At 37.7% G+C, this 20,082-nt stretch overlaps 2 protein-coding genes across 2 annotated transcripts; both read right to left on the reverse strand.

Moving 5' to 3' along the window:
- Window positions 1–11,212: 11,212 nt before the first annotated feature.
- On the reverse strand, window positions 11,213–14,541 carry LOC131638874 (protein NOI4-like). Its single transcript, XM_058909418.1, has 3 exons — window positions 14,367–14,541; window positions 11,771–11,959; window positions 11,213–11,537 (listed from the first exon to the last, which is right to left on the reverse strand). The coding sequence occupies exons 1-3, from the start codon at window positions 14,370–14,372 to the stop codon at window positions 11,493–11,495; spliced, it is 240 nt and encodes a 79-aa protein (XP_058765401.1). The 5' UTR covers window positions 14,373–14,541; the 3' UTR covers window positions 11,213–11,492.
- Window positions 14,542–15,036: 495 nt separating this feature from the next.
- On the reverse strand, window positions 15,037–19,710 carry LOC131638877 (uncharacterized). Its single transcript, XM_058909421.1, has 10 exons — window positions 19,410–19,710; window positions 18,898–18,980; window positions 18,697–18,855; window positions 17,987–18,568; window positions 17,665–17,895; window positions 17,295–17,555; window positions 16,396–17,196; window positions 15,891–16,229; window positions 15,666–15,849; window positions 15,037–15,623 (listed from the first exon to the last, which is right to left on the reverse strand). The coding sequence occupies exons 1-10, from the start codon at window positions 19,708–19,710 to the stop codon at window positions 15,037–15,039; spliced, it is 3,528 nt and encodes a 1,175-aa protein (XP_058765404.1).
- Between the last annotated feature and the right edge of the window lie 372 nt (window positions 19,711–20,082).

Here is a 20,082-nt window from a genome sequence, read left to right on the forward strand (position 1 = left end):
GACCACGCGCGTGGTCTGTTTAACATTTGCAACGAATGAATTATATTTTTGAATCAATTCCTAATTTCAGTTTCAAAATCTGGCGCCAAGAACACAACCCTAACTTGAATTTGAAAAATCTGAAAACTGAATCATTTTGATCAAGTGAATAGCCTATCTTGCTCGATTTTTCACAAGGAACATGATGGTATCACTTAATTTTATTTATTTTCACTCTAAGATCATTAATTTTCTGATGAACACGAAGAACCCTAATCTTATGATTCAATCTGAAATCGTGTATGTGCAAGTTATGATGCAATTGATTGAGGGTTAATGATCCTCATGTGTGCAGAAACAAGATGGTATGTTCATATTTCATTTATGATGCATGGAGAATAGAGTTTGAAGTTCAAGAGAGCTTACCTTAAAAATGCCAAAACTGAGAATCGAATTCTGCAAATGAGAGGTTCCAGATGTTGTTTCTTGATCTGGTCAGCTTCAGTGGACCTTATGGAACATGTTTGGATGCTTGGCATGAATTGAAAACCTCTTGATCAATCTATGGTACCCGATCTGCAGTATGGTTCAAGTGAGGATCAAGCTTAGTGATTTTGGTGTTTCAGATCATGGATGATGGTTGGAACAGTTCATATAAGGTATATGGATGATGTTTGGATGGTTAGATTGGACAGAACTGAGCTTGAATGAAAATTGGCATGATAAGGCTTATGTTATGCATATTTGAGAAGTGAGGTAGTGATTCTGAGTTCTTGGTGTTTTTGGGGTGTATGGATGGATCAGACACATCACATATGATGTTTATGAGTTGTGGGAAGCATCACTTTGCTCAGAACTTCAAAGGTTTGGAGGTTGGGATTTCTACCTCTTTGAAAACTATGAAACTTGCAATTCAAGAAAGAAGAGAGAAAACCTATAATTGTGAGGTTTTGGTGTGATTTTGGAAGTGATTTGAACCTCTATTTATAGGCCAAGCTTTCTGAATACAAAGCCCTTGCAAGTTGATCCAAGAATGATGATTTGGCTTAAGAGATAAAATGGAATCTTTCACATTAAATGCAAATGGTTAAAAGTGACTAAACCATGGTTAAATCTCAAGCTTCTTATCCTCTTCCATTCTGATCTTCAAATCAGAAAATATCTTCAATTATTGTCTTGATGCATCATTACTTGCATTATTTGGCAAAATGGTTCATAACTTAGTGAAAATGGCTTGAAATTTCAAGTGAAAATGATCACTAAATGCATAATTCAAAACCATAGCTATGCTCCATATTTTTTCATGCTCTTGGACATTTTGGAAAGCTCATGTTACACACTTCAAAACCCTAGTTGAAAGTTTCTTCAAGACCTTTAGGGAAATGGGTGAAAAAGATCCATGAACTTTGAAGAAAATGAGGTTTTAAGTGAAATTTTCAAAAGATACCAACTTTGAAGCTCCATATCTCTTAAATGGTTGATCTTTTGGAAAAAAATTATATGTGACAAAGTTGTTCATTGGATCAAAATCTACAACTTTCATGTTGGAAGTTTTTTTCAGTTTGTAGGTGAAATTTTGAGTTATTCCCTCCCAAAGTTTGGAAAAAACCATTGAAAAACACTTAGAATTTTTTCTAAGTATAAAAGTCAAACTTTGACTTTTTGATTCTTGATTGATTTTCTTGATTTTTCTTGATCAAATGACTTCATATATCATATATTGATGATTTGAAACTTCAAAAGTCATGGTTGACCAAAATTCCAAAAAGTCAATGGTGATCTTGTACAATTGACTTTTTCAGACGGATCGCGTTTCTGGAGATTTCAAATGAACCAGGCTATTCTTACCAAATGAATGGTATGAATGGATAATATTGAGGTATTGGAGGACCCTAAGCCATGGTTTAAGTTGTGGCATCATGCTCTGATTAAAAAGTCAGTTGTTCAGTGAATTAGGTCAAAAACCCTAATTGTCGACCTGATGAAATTGATGACAATCTTGAATTGAGATGTAATTTACATTGGATGTTGTCATAGGGATTATTTGAAGATGATTGAAACCTTTGATTGACTTCCTGGGGATTTCTAGGGTTTCCCAAATGTGATCACTGATTTCAGTCCCTGATAGTTCAAAACCCTAATCTGATGATTTGAAATTTCACTGTTGATCAATCCTTGTGTAGGAGATGTCTTGAGTCAATAGATTAGGCCAAAATGATGTACTTGGGGTCTTGAGGTCATGTCCCAAGTCATTAGGTCAAATCCTGAGCAGAAGTCAGGAGTATGCTATCTTCAGTCAAAACCCTAATTTGGTTGATTCAGTGCCTCTGAGTTTGTTGAAATGAATCTCTGAGGACCAAATGTTGATTGTTGATGAAGATGATTCATTTGAAATGAAGGGGGAACAAAACCCTAATTGATTGTTGCTTGTACTGATGAGTGATTTCTTGATTTAACCCTGCTGAGTCACAAGTAGCAAACACAAGCTATGCAATTTGTTAGAGATGCAAATGATGCATATGCTATGATATGAGGTGGTATCTTAGGTCAAAAATTGGGGTATGACAGTGGGGTGGCGCCAATGTGCCCATTCCTTTTTTTTAATATAAAATTATTAAATAAATAATTAGAAACACGAAAAATATAAATTAATGATAAAAGATGATGCATTACAACTTTTTTTAAAAGAAATTACAAATATTCTAATGCCTATTGTTACCGTAACTGCCGTCAGCTCCGCACCTAGGCGCTATCCGATTTCGTCGACCCCTATCCCTCTGAGGTTCTTGTTGTGTTTGGGTACGTGGCCCTTGGATTAGTCCCTTCATGCGCTCATTGTCCATGTACTCTTCGATCCTACTGTCAAATAGTCGATTTCCTATGTCCTCAAAGTTTTGTCGTGGTGGTGGGGTAGCCATGTATGATTGGTAGCAACTGGCACTTGAATTGCCTTGGTAAAAAGACATTGTTTGTTGGGATGTGGTGAAGCCATATTGTTGTTGTTTGGAGCTACGATAAAGGTCTTCCTTTGTGATTATTGGGTGGCTTGGGTCGTATTCTTCATCTGGGCTTATGTCGGGGCTAATATGACATGTGGAGGGGCCGTCCTTGTTGCGTTGTTAGGTGAAGTGATATGATTGTTGTTGGTAGGGAGTTTGATACCCTACATGGTATGTATATCGCATTTAATGTTCGGAGGTCTGGTGGAGTTGTAACTGAGCTTGGTACAAGCTATATTGGCTCGGTTGGCTTGGCTGGCTTGGTTAACATTGTTGGCGTTGTTGACTTTGTTACCGTTGTTGACACTGTTGGCTTTGTTGGTTGTATTGTTGTTGGCAGGGTCATGCAAGTAGAACGGGCCAGACACATACATTTCAGGGGTTATGACCTATTTATACCAATTTACATATTCTTCAGTTGGATACTTTGGGAATGGGGAAACGGGTAACAGGAGAATATGGCGGTGCCGATCCTTCCACATCTAACATAATTCGGGTGCGGAATTTTTCCAATCTTGGACATCCTATTGGTGATTCACTATTTTTATATGCCAGTTGCCCAAATTAGTTGGGGACCCGGGATGTCTTGACGCATGCCAAATTGGAGTTTCACACGGTCAGCTTGGTGCATCTCCAGAATGTTGAACCTTAAGATAGGTGTTGTTGCAATCCAAACTTCTTGGTCATTGGGGTTTGACACATGTTCGAGATCCATGTATGGTCTCCAGGAAAACTGCATAGGACAAAGGAATACAATATACTATTACGAAGATGTTTGGTAATACGAATATGAATCATAAAAAAAATTAGTGATAATACATCTTGAGGTCGTAGGTGATCCAAAAGTTATCGATACATCAAAATATTTCCTCTCGGGTTCTTGCTATAATCCAACCCTGTACCACAAAACCTGAAACAAAAAATAGGGAACATGATATTTCCAATTTTTCTATATGAGAGTGAGAAAATTGAAATAGAGTTTTTAAACTTACATTATTGCATAAGGGAACGTGAAGTTGCCGTTGTGGGCAGGGGCCAGTGTGTGCTTTCTCCACTAATCCCACACTTGTAACAAGAACGCACATTCCTAGAATGTGCAAGTGTCGTATTTTTCATTCTTGCAGAGAGATTGATAAAACATACCAATACAGCAGTCCCCTAACTATACTTTCTAATTTTACTAATATTTTCAAATAAAATTAAATAAAGACAAGGTTACTTGTCGACTTTGGAAATAAGAGGTTACGAAACAGCATCATAAGGTAAACTTTAGTTTTAAGGAAAATTTGTTCCTCAGTTGAGTTCTCGTCTAGCTTAATCTCTGTATAATACTATTTAAGGGTCTTAAGATTAATACCTTGATCCCTCGACTTCTGGTCCTTCATAATCATGTCCTTTCCCAACACCCTCTCACATAGTCCATTCGCATGTTGAACACTTCCATTAATAGCCTTCCCATTAATGCAGACCAAGCAACATGTAGACATCCTCTAGAGTTATTGTACACTCACCTGTTGGAAGATAGAACGTGTGAGTTTCAGACCTCCATCGCTCTAATAATGAAAGTATGAATTTTGGATCGATGGTTTTGTTCAAAATTTTGATAACATGTCTGAAACCACATGCTTCCAAATACGGAACTATCGTCTCGTTAGGAGCGACATAACTGTAAGAGCGAAGCGGAATCGTGAAACATCCTGAAAAACAAAAATAAATAAATTAATACGGACATCATATAATTATAGTTGTTGAGAATAAAAAATGTATGAACTTACAAAGGTTTGAAGGTTCGCCCTAGTTCCTCTGTGCCTTTCACCCATGTTTAGAAGTTGAGACATCTTTCAGAACTCGAAAACTTGCTTGAAGATTATAAGTGTTTATGAATAGGTGATATGAAGTGTATGATGAATAAGTAAAGTGAATTTTGTAGTCTTTATAGAAGGGATGGGTGATGCTGAAGTCTTTTGCATGATTTCCAAGTAGCGAGACACATATGAAAGCTATAGTATATGTTTGCATACATTCAGATATAGTTGTTGATTGTAGTCTAGGCGTGCATGCATACAGATATAGATGTTGACTGTAGGTCTAGGCGTGCATGCATACAAATATAGGTGTTGAATGTAGGTGTAGGTTCACATGCATACTAGATAGACAGATAGGTGCAGAGATAGACTGTAGACTACAGAATAGGCGTACAGAATAGACTGCAGAACAGGCATGCAGAATAGACTGCACATAGTGGGGACCATAAAATACACTATGGCTCCACCCCACATGGCACATAGGACAAACAAATTACACTGTGGCGCCACCCCATGTGGCGCCTTCCAGGAAGATGAAAAATTTCAACTTTTATGATTTATGGTTTGCTTACATGACTGTCCGAATGAACAAGACCAATTGTGTCGTTCGATATATGCAACTTAGCATGCCAGTGTCTGGTCAAGTCGACTGATGACCATCCATGCATAACTCCTATCAACAATAAATGTTGTGTGACAATACAGGCATGCATCCCATCAGATAATTTTGCATGTCATTGTACAATACGCATTAATCAGATCATTTTGTGTTACACTTCAGACTTGATTCATCTACATAAAGGAAATAATTTACTTACAAAACTCAAACATCTCATTACACAATCAACAATGGCTTCTACACAATACATAGTGAATGCTCATGTAAATGGTGAGGCTTACATTTGTGAAAATGTTGGTTTTCTGTTTAGAAACATTGATATTACACAATTCTCTTTATGCAGAAAAGCAAATTATAATTATTTCAAAAAGATATTAGAGTCAAAGCTGGCATGGGGTGATGTATTCCACGGACTTTTCTAGACTTTCCGACCTTGCATTCAAGGATTTTCGTATTGCAAACCAATTCTTCAAATAGATGGCACTTGGTTGTACGGTAAATACAAGGGGACTTTCTTGATGGTTGTTGCACAAGATGGAAACATTAATATTTTTCCAGTTGTGTTTGCTCTTGTGAAAGGTGAAACTGCTGGGGTTGGAGTTTCTTTCTCTGAAATCTCCGTACATACGTTTCTCCCAACCTGGGCTCTGTTTGATTTCAGATAGGCATGCTTCCATCGAGAGTGCGTTTAACAATCCAGCAAATGGTTGGCATGACTCACCTTCAACGCATGTATACTATATTCGACATATTGCACAAAACTGCATGCGGGAGATCAATGATAGGGTTCTTCGAAAGACTCTTGTCAATATTGGGTATGCATTAAGTCAACCAACATTCTAACATTATCGACGTGAAATAGTACTATCAAATCCGGATGCAGAGAGGTGGATCGATAGTCTAGACATAGAGAAATGGACTTGGGTATACCATAACGGCCAACTGTCATACCCTAATTTTTGACTCTAAGATCATACAACTTATGCATCTTAATTATCAACCAAGAGTTTCATCTTAAAGTTTTGCTCTTTGTGTTATGCTCACTTCATCTGTAAAGGATATCATCAAGCACCAATGTTTTTTTACTTGTATATATTATACTAACCAAAAATACCAAAAATACACTTTGTCCTTTCATTAGTTTGTGTTTTGTAGGTACCAATCCAAGGCATCCATCAAAAAATTCATTTTTCAGCATTTTGCAGCAAGCAATCGATTGTACAAATAGAGCAATCGAATGCACCAACTTGTTTTGCACCAGATTTGCCTTCTAACTTCTGTGCAATCGATTGCACAAAGAGAGCAATCGATTGCACCAGCTATTTTTGGGCCAGCTTTGTGTAGAGAAATTGATTGCACAAAGAGAGCAATCGATTGCACCAGTGCGAAATTGGAGAAATGAAGGCAATTTTCAGCTTTTGAAGAGTGTGTCACCATTTTCATGTGTGGGGTGAATGTTCTAGAATGCACAATCAATTCTCTACATCATTTTGATCAATCTTATCATGTACCCTCATTTGATGACATATGGACCATTGGATCATAATTTTGACTCCAAATTTATTTACCAAACCTAATTTCATTTACCAATCCTAACTCTAAACCACCACCAATCCAAAGCCTAAATCCTATAAATAGAGGCATTCACCTCTTCATTTATTAAGCTTGAAAAGTCAAAGAAACTCTTGCATTTTATCTTCTCATCCCCTCCCAAACCCACTCAAAGCTCTTCTCTTCCATAAAAGTTAGTGAGTTACATCTTGAACCTCACTATCTTTGAGTTAAACCATCATCTTAACACTATTTTATTCATCAATATTGAGTAGATCAAAGCTTGTGGTTGTGTGTTCTTGAAGAAGATTCAAAGTTTGTGAAAGAATTGGTAAATCTCTAGATCCTTTCCATAATCCAAGATGTGATCCATTGTTGCTTGTGTTTGATGGACCTTTGGTGCTACATTGATGATTCTTGCTTGCTTATTTGATGTATTTTTGTGCACAAGTTGATCTAAGATCACAAGGTGTTTGGTTTTATGTTTAAACAAGTTTTCTCCCTTTGCTTTCTTTTTTTTGGAAAAATTGCATAGTGCAATCGATTGCTCTCTTCATCCAATCGATTGCACAGTTGAAAAAATGCGCAGTTTTTGAAAATTAAGAAGGAGCAATCGATTTCTCTTTTAGTGCAAACGATTGCTTGCTGACAGATTTTGTTTTTTGCCTTTTTAACTTTGTTTTTGTATCTCTTATTCTTCTACTTCATTAATATCATTGGATTTAGGATGTTGATAGGTTTGAAAAAGCCAAATCCATAATATTAGATTAAAGATAGTGTGAGAGATTTTATTTTATGTATCTTCATCTGTCTTCTCCTTTTTTCTTTTGATCGATGAAAGTCTTCAATATCTTAAGAATCCTTATGGATTCTTGATAAAGACGAGATCGCTACCTATTTTATTTTCGTGCGGTATTGCTTTCGGAGAGTGATCTATATATTGCTTCTCGCGCATGCATTAGCACAAAAATTGTTGACTAGCCTCGTTGTAGGGTGACTTCTACTTAAGTCACTTAGCGATCTACTTAACATAGTGCAACATTTCGTGTCCCGAATAAAAAGATCAAGCATGGAAGAGAATTGTATGCGGTTAATGTAATACTTATGGAAGTTTGTCGTGTAGTTGCTATGATTTTATCAAGATTCTGATAAACTTCCATTATATTTAAACCCGAGATCATCCTTCACTCACCATCGATCTTCATTACTACCACTTTGATGATATACTTGACAATTTTCAAGATGGTCATCTTTTAACATTTAACAATTGACTTTAATTTCTGCACTTTATTATATTGTTCTTTATATTTTTTCGCTCTATGCCTTATTTTATCATTTATCATGTTTATGTTTCCGCTATTTTGTCTTTGTCCATTTGAACGTTTTCTTTATGTTTCCTCTACTTTCTATTTGTCCATTTGGACCATACTCTATTTTTGTGCTAAAACATTAAAAACTACTCAAATCATAAAAAACGCTTAAGGCCATATGGACTATTGGTTACTATCCCGAGCATTTTAGAGATTTAGACTTGTTGAACTTAGTACCTCTGGACCCTATTACTCTATTGTTATTATGTCTGGAATTGGGTTGTTGTCTATTTGTCTGTGCATGTATTTCCTCGAAAGTCCCTGATGGTTAATTCCAAGACATTAAGATAAGAATTTTACCCAAAAACAACCGTTACTCTGCCCAATTTTCGTCAGAATTTTAATGTGATTAATGCAAAGTGGTGCTAAGGATAATAAGTTCATCTGGATCCCCAAGTGATAATGCGTTGGTTTAGTGTTGGTGGTCCAAAGGATGGAAAATCTACCTTGACTCTTAATGTCAAGTGTTTGCTTCTTATTTTGGTTAGATCGTTCTTTCTTTAACTTTTATTTTATGCTCTAGGATAGTCCATTCATCTCTTGCCCCCTTCTTAGATTTTCAAAATCTTCTCCCTTTTTCAAAAATCTTCTTATGTTTTCAACCTCTTTAAAAAAATCCTTTCTTAATATATCTTTTGCCCTTAGTGGCTTTTTCTTTCAAAGTTTAGACACGAGTAATTGTTGTAGTGAGTTGCAATACCCCGCGATTTTGATATTGATTGATATGATTGAATATTTTCCACTTGAGAGAGCTAGTTGCATACTTGTTGATTTTATCCAAGTTGGATCCCTTCTCTTATTTTTGATTCAAATAGTCTATTTGTTCTCATGTTCAAAATCAATGGCTAAGTATTCTCTCCGATGACGATAAAGTGTTTATTCCTTTTTAAACATCTTCCCTTTTAAGTGGAACTACATTAGCTCTGACTTCTCCATTTCACCGAGGAGGTATGTAGACAGAAGATGTAATCTCTTGCCGAGCTTGTTCTAAAAACCAAACCTTTCTTTTGCACACAGACAACACAGATTTTCAAAAAGGTTCTTGTGGAGTACCACAGATATGAGGGGTGCTTAAAACCTTCCCCTTGTATAATCAACACCCGTACCTAAGATCTCTTTTTGTTTTAAAAACAAATTTTGGGTTTTATATTATTCTTTTCCCTTTTTCTTTGGAAACAATAAAGCGCGGTGACGACTTTCACTGAAATAATGAGTCGAGTCAACCAATGGCTTCGATCTTAGATTTACACCGCTACACCAACGATGGGGACACATGACTACAAATATTGTGGAGTCAATGAATGGTATTTTCAAGGGCATCAGACATCTTCCAATTATTGCCTTGGTGAGATCAACCTACTTTAGGATGACTTCTCTTTTCCCGAGAAGAGGTGAGCGGTGGAGTGCAGTTTTAGAATTAGAACAACTGTTCAGCGAAAGTTGCGTGAAATTTATGAAAGAACAATCTGCCAAAGCCAACAGCCACCATGTTACAGCTTTCGACTACCGCACCTTCAGTGTCAAAGAAACAATTGACCTTAATGAAGGCATGTCGAGACAAGAGTATAGGGTTCTACTGGAATAAGGGTGGTGCGGCTGCGGAAAATTGTAGGCCTTTTGCATACTTTGCTCTCATGTCATAGCAACATGTTCATATGCGCACCGAGATGTCTTAGCACTCTTAGCTCCCACTTACAAAACCGGGACCTTTCTCGGAGTATACAACAATGCATTTCCAGTGATGGCAAAGGAGGATTACTGGCCTGCATACGAGAGGTAGATAGTATGGTATAATGACAACATGCGGCGAGACCCAACACGCGTATCAGAACCGAGATGGATGATCATGGAAAAATGGTAAGAAAAAGTGTAGCATTTGTTGTCAAGTCGGGCACAATAAAAATACTTGTCCTAATCGTAGATCAACCTCCACCAACCAATAATTGTATGTCATGTATTTCTACTGTCTTTTATGAAATCAACTAGACTTTATTTATTCGTGAAATATATCGGTGTTACAACTAACCAAACACAAACAAAGATTAAACAACAAGAACACAACACATAGCATAAACAACAACAACACAAACAACACTAAACAACAAACACCGACATAAATTGACAACATTAAAACAACTATAATATCACGATATCACAACCATCAAGACGATGTCATCTGTGTCATGCATCATGGTTATGACATCGACGTCGTTCTTAAAAAACACATGACCACAAACAACACTAAACAACAAACACCGACATAAATTGACAACATTAAAACAACTATAATATCACGATATCACAACCATCAAGACGATGTCATCTGTGTCATGCATCATGGTTATGACATCGACGTCGTTCTTAAAAAACACGTGACCATCTCTCTTAAAAATCGGCAAATTTGTTATGACAAGAAAAATCGAAGAGTGTGAGAAAACAGAAGAAAAAACGTGTGAAAAGTAAATGGGGATTGGGAGTATATTTATAAAAAGTACACTAACACATAGGAGTCACCCCATATGGCTCCTATGTACAAAATATGTACATAGGCGCCACTTTACACCAAACCCTAATTTACCTTCAACTATGGTGCCACCTGGGGTGGCACATTCCCTTAAAAATTTGAACTATGGCGCCATGGAGGGTGACTCCTACGTGTGGGACACCTCCTCCCAGACCTGGTTATCCAGGTAAATTTTCTGAAAATGATTTTTTAGTAATTTTTTTTAAAAAGGTAGTTATTGCAATTTCCCCCCGCTAGCCTTTACCTTCCCCTTTCTTTTCCAGTTTGGAAGATGAGTTCCGGCTGAAAAAGAATATGCAGTTAATGAAAATCAATAGCAAGGAATGTACCAAATTCAACTGCAAGCATAGTTATGGGCAATAAAATCAAAGGAATAAAATGCATTAATAAAATAGGATTAGTGTTTGATAATACAAGGAGTGCAGTGTGACAAGCAACGCTCTAGCTCATAATACAAGGCAAAACAAGAACCTTAAATCCTAATCATAAACCACAACACTGATACACACTTATATATAAATAATACTTTCTCTTCTTTGCTTTCCCCATTGCAGCTCACTTTTACAGCTTCTATCTTTCAGAAAATACTCTCGAGCTAGTTACACATAAACATCTTTGTTCTATTTCACCTGAGCCGCTGCATTGTTATGACTCTGCAGGAGGGTTTTGTATGCAGCAAAACCATTTTTTCTGAAAACCAAGTAAAATCACGCATAAGAAAAAAGGTAAACGCATAAACGGTAAAACCAAGTAAGATTTTACTCATGACATGCGCATAAGTTATTTTCAGCTTATTTCAATAAGCTTTCCACGATAAATTATGGAAGTGCTTTTAACTAATCTACTTTTCCAAATGCGTTTTATATAACACAAACAGCAGTATGTGTCAGTTTTATATATGTATATACTAAAGAGCATCTTACACTCTGAGGTTTGCCGGGATCTGATGCAGGTTTGCTTTGAGGTTCAGTGGCAGTCTTTCCAGGTGACTCGGTATTGCCACCTGTCTTTTTCTCATCCCTTGCCTTATTAAAAATCACTGTGAACCCCTCAGCTGAGGCTGGATCATTGACATCCCATTCACCGAATTTGGGTAGTGGACGACCCTTTTCCTGTAGGATAATCACATTAGCTTATGTAAAAGAAAAACTCAAAACTAAATTCAGTATTATGCCTATGAAATTGGTAATGATAAACTCTGGAACTGGAAGTAATGAAAATGGAAAAGAAACCTAATGGTGGAATATATTCTCTACATACTACAGGAATTTGATAAATACATGCCTCCAAAAATAATCTTGAGTGCAAGATACCATTAAGCATAAAAGAACGAAGATCAAACATAACACTGAAAAATTGTGTTTTAATTAAGCACAATAGTTAGTGTTAAAATGGAACCCAAAATTCATGTGACCATAGAAATGCTTCTTTGGATTCTTCTGGGTATGCTTGTGTAAGATATCATCTAAATTCTCATTTGATCTCCAACAAGTAACTTGTTTCCAATTGCCAACCCCTTTTGTTTATTCAAACTCCATGACTCCTTGAAGGTCTAGCCATTACTTTGTTATATGGAAATATAACAGCTTAATTTTATCAATGATATATGCTAAAATACAGGAGAGAATTAAAAATATGAAGATTAGTGGTTGATGCAGTCACCTCACCCCTACTAAAATATGAGCAACCACATTAGGTTTCTTCCTAGCAAATTCAACAACTAAGCTTTTACAACTAGCATTCAGTAAGCTGTCTTAGGCCCACTACAAATATCACCTTATCCAGCTCGAGCTTCACGATCCATAAAATTGCACGTTGTAGATCCACAGTCTCCCATACATGACCCAATAATTTTGAAGATACCCAGAGTGTTTTCGACATTAAGAACCGGTTAGAGTCATCTCATAAACACAGGCCCAAAACTACCCACCATCAAGGTCAAGTCATTAATTGGTGTTTGGAATATGCTACTTCATATAATAATTAAAATCACAAATCATTCCTAGCACCTTCGCAAAACATACAAAAATCTTATATTTCTTTTGGCTTTTGGGTTTCCCATAGTGAGACTATTGGTCCTTCATTCATTCCTAAATGGTTTAGACACTCTGGTATCTATCGGAATGTTGGAGCAGGCCACTCCTGACAGTTTGGAAAATGGAACAACTTCCATACCACTTCAAATATTTGGGAAGAACAAACAAACGAGATACCACCGTATAAAGTTGTCAGTTTAACAACTATTAGCAAGGTTGTCAAAATCACGATCTACATCTTAAAATCTTACAATTTTGTGATCCCACATTCCCATTCTCCCCCAGCGATTGAGACCTTAAGTAGAAACGTGTTTTGTAGTCAAATTGTGGGGGAAAAATATCATAAAACCGTTGATTATGTGTGATCTTGGCCAGTTCCGGCCATGATTGACCGTTTTCCGATCATCGCCATTACAAGTCGAGAAGGATGACAAGATGTCGAGGTGCAACAATTACGGTTCGGCATAGGCCACTTTCCCACGAATAGTCGAATACACTTGCCTACCAAATTAATAATATCATGTAAAAAAAACTTTAAATATATAGTATCTTTTTTGTTTTAATGATATCTTTCGAGTTTTGTTACGATTGTATGTTTTACAATCTTGCTACCCCCTCCCGATCTTACAAAAAACTAATTGGGTAAAATCTTCTGATCTTAGTTATGATCTTATGTTTTACGATCTTAGTATCCCCTCTCAATCTTATGCAAGATTTCGATCCCTAGTTTATCTGCCTCTCTTCTAGACTTTAGTTTTTAAGTGTTCTTGCTCCCTTTTCACAGCCACTTAATTTCCCGTTATTCACTCCCTCCCCCCACCTCTAGTTTCCCTATCGAATAAAATAGATTTTCTGAAAAAAGCGCTTGTTCAATTCAAATTGACTTGTTTAAGCAACAATAACTAATGTTCATACTTCATATACTATAACCCATGAGGCAGCAACGAAGCATGAGGCAGCAATTTAGAAAAGGGCAGGATGAACTAGAACAGGACACCCAAGAGTTCTGTAATTTAATTTCAATCCCCGCATTATAGGAATAAAAAGAGATCAAATCCAAAAATAGTAACATCCAAATTAATCAAAGTTCATCATAATCTAATAAAGAAAGAAATCTTAATAGTATCTAAACTAAATATATAAACTAACTTCAATTAACAACACAATTAAATGAGAAATGAACTAAAATATCCAAATCCTAGTTTTCTTTTCATATTTCAAACCTAACCAAATAAAAAAAACTGGAATATTTATTCATCAAAATCATAAACCTTAAATTCAAAAATCAGAAAGCAAAGATCACAGTCCAAAACTCATAAATGAACAATATTAATTACAATTAAATCAAACTCGCTTTTTAACGCAAATCAGAGATTACTGAATCCATACAACAGCACAATCCAATCATCAAAACGAAATCAAATCATTCAAGAAAATGAAAAAGTACGGGAACAAAAATCGATTAAGGAAAAAAAGCACTTACCGACATCAATGCGAGATTGATGAAATATTTTGTATGAACAGAATCTGAAAAAGAAGAAAAAACTGAGAAAGAGAAAGTTATAGAGAGAGAAAGAGAGAATGGTTTGTGTTAGAGAGAGAAAGAGTGCGTTGTATTGAAGAAGACCTTGGAGCGACTAGTAACGAGTGTGAAATGGGCCGAGATGGGCCAAACGGGAAAGTAACGGTGTTTATAAGAACGGCGTTACGTGTTTGACGGGGAGAGTACAATTTGGTGTTGGAATTAGCGTCATGCGTGACGTGGAAGGGAAACGGTGAGGAGGGTTTGGAAAAAGTAATGGAACAGTGAGCTGGCAAACGTAACGACGTGCGGGGTTGTTTGTGGCTTTCGATTTTTATCATGCCTTTGTTTTCTTTCTTGGAAAAGTGTAACTTGCTTCTCAGCTGGTCACTTCTAATCAGCATGTAAAGATACTTCCTTTAAAATGTGACTCTCTTTAATTTGTATTATGAAAAAAAATTTATGAGCGACTTTGTATTGGGTGTTAACCCAATACAAAACCAAAGAAGAAAAAACAATGATAACCACACCAATGGAAAAGAAACTAAAGGCCTACCAACTCAATCGGCCGATCAAACCACAAAACCTTATTCAATTCTAAACCTTTATTGGCAATGATCGAAAATCAATCTCAACCAAAAGATTTAATACCACTAATAATATCATCCACTAGCCACCTCTTATTACAAAAAATCAGATTATTTTGATCCCACCAAATACACCAAGACACCAAAAGCCAAAAGAACAAAGAGTGGGAAGGTTGAACAATACCAGAAAGTCTACAACAAACCTGGTCTCCCAAAGAGTGCTCCGAATCAATAGTTCTAAAAGATGTGAAATCACCTCCAAGCCAACCAATCACCAATTCCCAAACCCGCTTCGCTCCAGCACAATTAAAGAACGGATGAAATAAATCTTCGTCAAACAAGGAGCACACCGGACAAAGAAGATGAGACGCATCTCGAATGACACCTCTTCGAAACAACTCCATTTTGGAAGGTAAACTGTTGAGGATAAAACGCCAACCAAAAATCTTTACTTTATTCGGAACTTTAGCCTTCCACAAACTACCAATGGTCAAAAGCCTATCACTATCCACCAGAAAACCCACCACCATCAAACCATACAACCTACGGAAACAATTCCTGACTGAGAAACCGTCTTGATTACGCCACCACACAACCGAATCCCCCACATGCTGAGAAGGAGCAAGGCCCACTAAGAACAAAAACTAGCTAAGCCAGTTATCACACAACCCACCTGCCGAATCAAGAGAATCGAGACCAAAATCCCACGCCCATTGATCACCATCCCAAAAGCCCATGTCAGCTACTCTACAATCCTTCGAAGAACAACCATCAAACAGAAGCGGAAAAAAGCACTTCAAAGGAGTGCTACCAATCCAACAATGATTCCAAAACTCTAACTGAAGACATGTTCCCAACTTGTAGGAAAAACAATAGAAAACCAAGAATTACCATTAACCTTGAGATTACAAACAAGCCTGACATCTCTCCACCATGACAATGTCTTTTTCAAAGCATTCATAGCCATGTCCTTATGAAGGTAAGTCAAAGGATCTCCATATCTAAAAAACAAAAGCTCCGACCAAATAACGTCACGGTCCATAAGACAACGCCAGCCCCATTTACTAACCAAAGCAAGGTTGAACAGCTCCAAATTCCTCACTCCTAACCCACCATCCTCCTTAGCCAAGCAAACTTTGTCCCAACTAACCCAACACATACTTCTCTTATCATCTCCTTTTCCCCATAGAAAATTCTTTTGAATTTTAATCATCTCCTCCAAGACAATGGCGCGAAGCTTTGAAAAAAGAGAGCATAAAAATTTGAATATTATTAAGGACAGAATTCAAAAGAGTAACTTTACCACCAAGAGAAAGATTCTTGCCACGCCAAGAAGAAAGTCTACTCTTAAGTCTTGAGGTAATAGGAGACCAAACCCCCTTCCTTCTATGATTAGCACCTACCGGAATACCAAGGAAACAAAACGGAAGATGCCCAATATCACAAGGCAAGAAACCGGGCGCCGCATTCAAAAAGTCTTCCAGAATGTGAATGCCAAAAACCTTACTCTTATGAAAATTGATGGAAATCCTAGAAGCCAATTCAAACCCCCTCAAAATCGCCTTGATACACCATAAATTGTTCCACGAACCATCATAAATAATGATCGTGTCATCAGTAAATTGGAGCAACTCATAATGGATAGAATCAGAAAAATGAAACCCACGAAATCCACCAAAATCCACCGCATTCCTCATAAGACCAGCTAGACCCTCAGCAACCAACAAGAATAAAAAAGGAGAGAGTGGATCACCTTGTCTGAGACCCCTAGAGACCATAAAATTGGTGGTTGGACTACCGTTGACCAGCACAGAGAGAGAACTAGAGAACACCATACCTTCCATCCAAGATAGCCCCTTTTGAACAAAACCCATTCTACCAAATAAGTATCTAAAGAAGTCCCAAGAAAGGCAATCGTAAGCCTTTTCAAAATCCACCTTCAAAAACAAGCACTCCTTCTTCTTTCTCTTAGCATAATCAATAACCTCATTTAGAACCACCACCCCATCCATCATCTGCCTACCATGTATAAAAGCCGATTGATTGCTAGAAATCAACTTTCCAATGACCAACCGAATCCTTCTCGCCAGAAGTTTTGAAATCAGACGATACAAGGAACCAACCAAACAAATAGGCCTAAAGTCTTCAACTCGCTGCAAATTATCGCCTTTAAGAATCAAAGCTAAAAACGAGGCAATAATAGCCTTTGGCAATTTACCACGAGCATGAAAATCATTAACAAAATCCACCACCTCATGAGAAACAAAACTCCAACACTTCTTAAAAAACCCGAGAGGGAAACCATCCAGCCTGGGACTTTTATCACAATCACTAAGCCACACAACCTCTTAACTTCTTTAATAGAAAAAGGAGCTTCCAGAATCAAATTATCCTCCTCAGACAAAGAATTAAATAACACCCCATCCAAAACCGATCTATTGGAAACCGGCTCTAGAAATCTATCAACAAAGTGAGATTTCACTTCTAACTTGATATCTTCTACCTCCTCCACCCTCCCCCTCGACGTTTCAAGACCTAAAATAGCATTTCTCCGAAATCTAGCCTTCATGGAATTATGAAAAAAAAATTGAATTAGCATCACCTTCCGCGATCCACTTAATCCTAGATTTTTGCTTAAGAATACTCTCCCGATTAAGCATCGTGTCCCAAACCAAAGTAGAAGCCACCCTCCTAGCATCACTCACCTCCTCCAAAACACCCCCTTCTACATTAGCCACCAAAGCATCCAAGGAATTGAGATTACTTATAGCATTAGTTACCTCAAAATTAACAAACCTAAAAACCTCCTTATTCCAAGATCTAAGCTTAGTCTTCAAAAGAAACAACTTCTCTTTCAAAATGAAACCTGGTTTCCCGCGAAGCACCAACGAATTCCAAACATCCTCAACAAAAGGCAAAAAAGCCTCATGATTCAACCAACATTTGAAAAATTTAAACGGCTTAGGACCCCAATTCCGCACTCTACTTTGCAACCATATGGGACAATGATCTGAGACACTCCTGGAACCAACCATATGATCCCTCGATATTCCACAAATCAATCAAGCCACTAGAAACCAAAAAACGGTCCAACTTGCTACAAGTCGAGCCAGCAAGATTAAACCAAGTAAAATGATTACCAAACATCGGAATGTCGATCATCTCCATGCTACAAATGAACTCATCAAACTCATGTAATTCGGCAACACTAGAACACGGACCAATTCCTTTCCTCTCATCAGATTTGCAGACAGCGTTAAAGTTCCCTCCAATACACCACTCCCCCGGTTGAAATCTGTTCTTGAGCTCCCTTAGCCTCCACCACATTTCCTTCTTCTTAACCAACAAACACGACGCATAAACATTAACCAAATACAACAACTTTCCTTTCCAAATGACATGAATCCCAAGAAAACCTTCCCCCACGGAGCTAAACACCAACTCGGACAAGCCTGGTTTCCATAACGTTAAAATTCCATCGGAACGACCGACGGCCCACTTAGCACTCCAACCAACAGGACCCTCCAACCAAAGGGAATTCACAAGAAAGGAATCAAGATTAACCAACTTGGTTTCCTGAATAAAACACACATCAGCCTGAACAGAACAAAGCAACTCACGCACGCATCTCTGCGTAGCCAAACTGCCACACCCCCTCAAATTATACGATAACACAATTATTTAGCACACCTCTGACAGACAACCTTCGAAGACCTAGAACTGTGGGCCTTCATCTCCAAATTCCTCACAACTTCTATTTGTTGCGACACTGAACCCCCTCCTGAAACACCTAACGCTCTAGCTTTCATCCAGACCACTGTAGCAACATCATGCTCCTCCCTGTTCAAAAAATGCTTATTCCCCTGAGCCACATCCGAGTCAATAGTAGAGTTTCAACAAAGAACAATACCACCCGACAAGCCATCACCAAGTTCATTCGAAACTGCACCAACGTTTCCACTTAAATTTGAGTCGAGCACTGAAAGGCCTGAAGACGCACATGGAGTAGCAGAGAAATATTTTAAGTCTTTAAAATATTTACTTTTTAAATTTGGATCTTGGGCCTCGGGAAGGTGTTGGTAATAATTGGAAACAATTAAGCCCACCGGCCCTCTTGGTATTTCCCCTAAATGGCGAACAACATCAACAAGAAGTGGGTCCCTTACATCTGCCACATGTCATGTTACAACCCCAGCATCCAAAACCGCCAGTTGTCCCACATCACCTAAAACATCGACCCTACAGTTATTAACATGTACCGACTTTTTTGCCTTCCTTTTCTCCTTATTCATCTTTATTTACCTCGATTTACTCCCACCATTAAATCCAGCCACGCCATCTCCCTCTATGGCCAAAATCCGCCTTTCTCATGACAATTGGTAAGTATTTTTCATAAAATCAGGTTCTGATTCTGTACATGCCTCCACCTCCGAGGTTGAATTGCCATAATTAACTTTTAAAACGTTCCCATCAAATAGTCCATCCACTTTACCATCCTCGAATAACGTGTTGATCTCATCCTCACTCCACTCCGCCAAAGAGTTCGAATCGCCTCCGTCAGAGGAAGAATCCTCCATACACTTCACCGAAGGAGATTCAAGCCCAGAAAAGTCTTCAACCAAGCTTATAGAAAAACAAATACCATTGAAAGATACCCTGAACAACTTGGACAAAACAGTTGTAGATTTGGTCCGCAGAGAAAACCGAGCAACATCCATGGCTCGTTTGGATCGAGAAGCTTCATCAGAACAAAGAAACACACCAAAAGATGAAGATAAAAACTGAAAGAATTTATCTCCCCAAACATGACATGGCACCCCGAAACATCTAACCCAAGTTATCCTCTCCATATCCATATCTCGTGGTTCCCATTTCTTAATGATTCTAAACTAGTCGTTGATTTTGTCACCACCGACCTTCAGAAAAACATCAAGACCACCACTCTCCTTCTCAACAAGCAAACAAAAATTATGGCCCAAAACACAAACTTCAATGGTGAAGAACCCTTCTACATGCCAAGCCTCTTGGAGTTGAAACATGAACCCAGGGATCTCCACCTCTCCCACATAGGCCTTCTGTAAGGATGACAA

The sequence above is a fragment of the Vicia villosa genome, unplaced genomic scaffold, assembly GCF_029867415.1.
Source record: "Vicia villosa cultivar HV-30 ecotype Madison, WI unplaced genomic scaffold, Vvil1.0 ctg.002458F_1_1, whole genome shotgun sequence".
Lineage (NCBI taxonomy): Eukaryota > Viridiplantae > Streptophyta > Magnoliopsida > Fabales > Fabaceae > Vicia > Vicia villosa.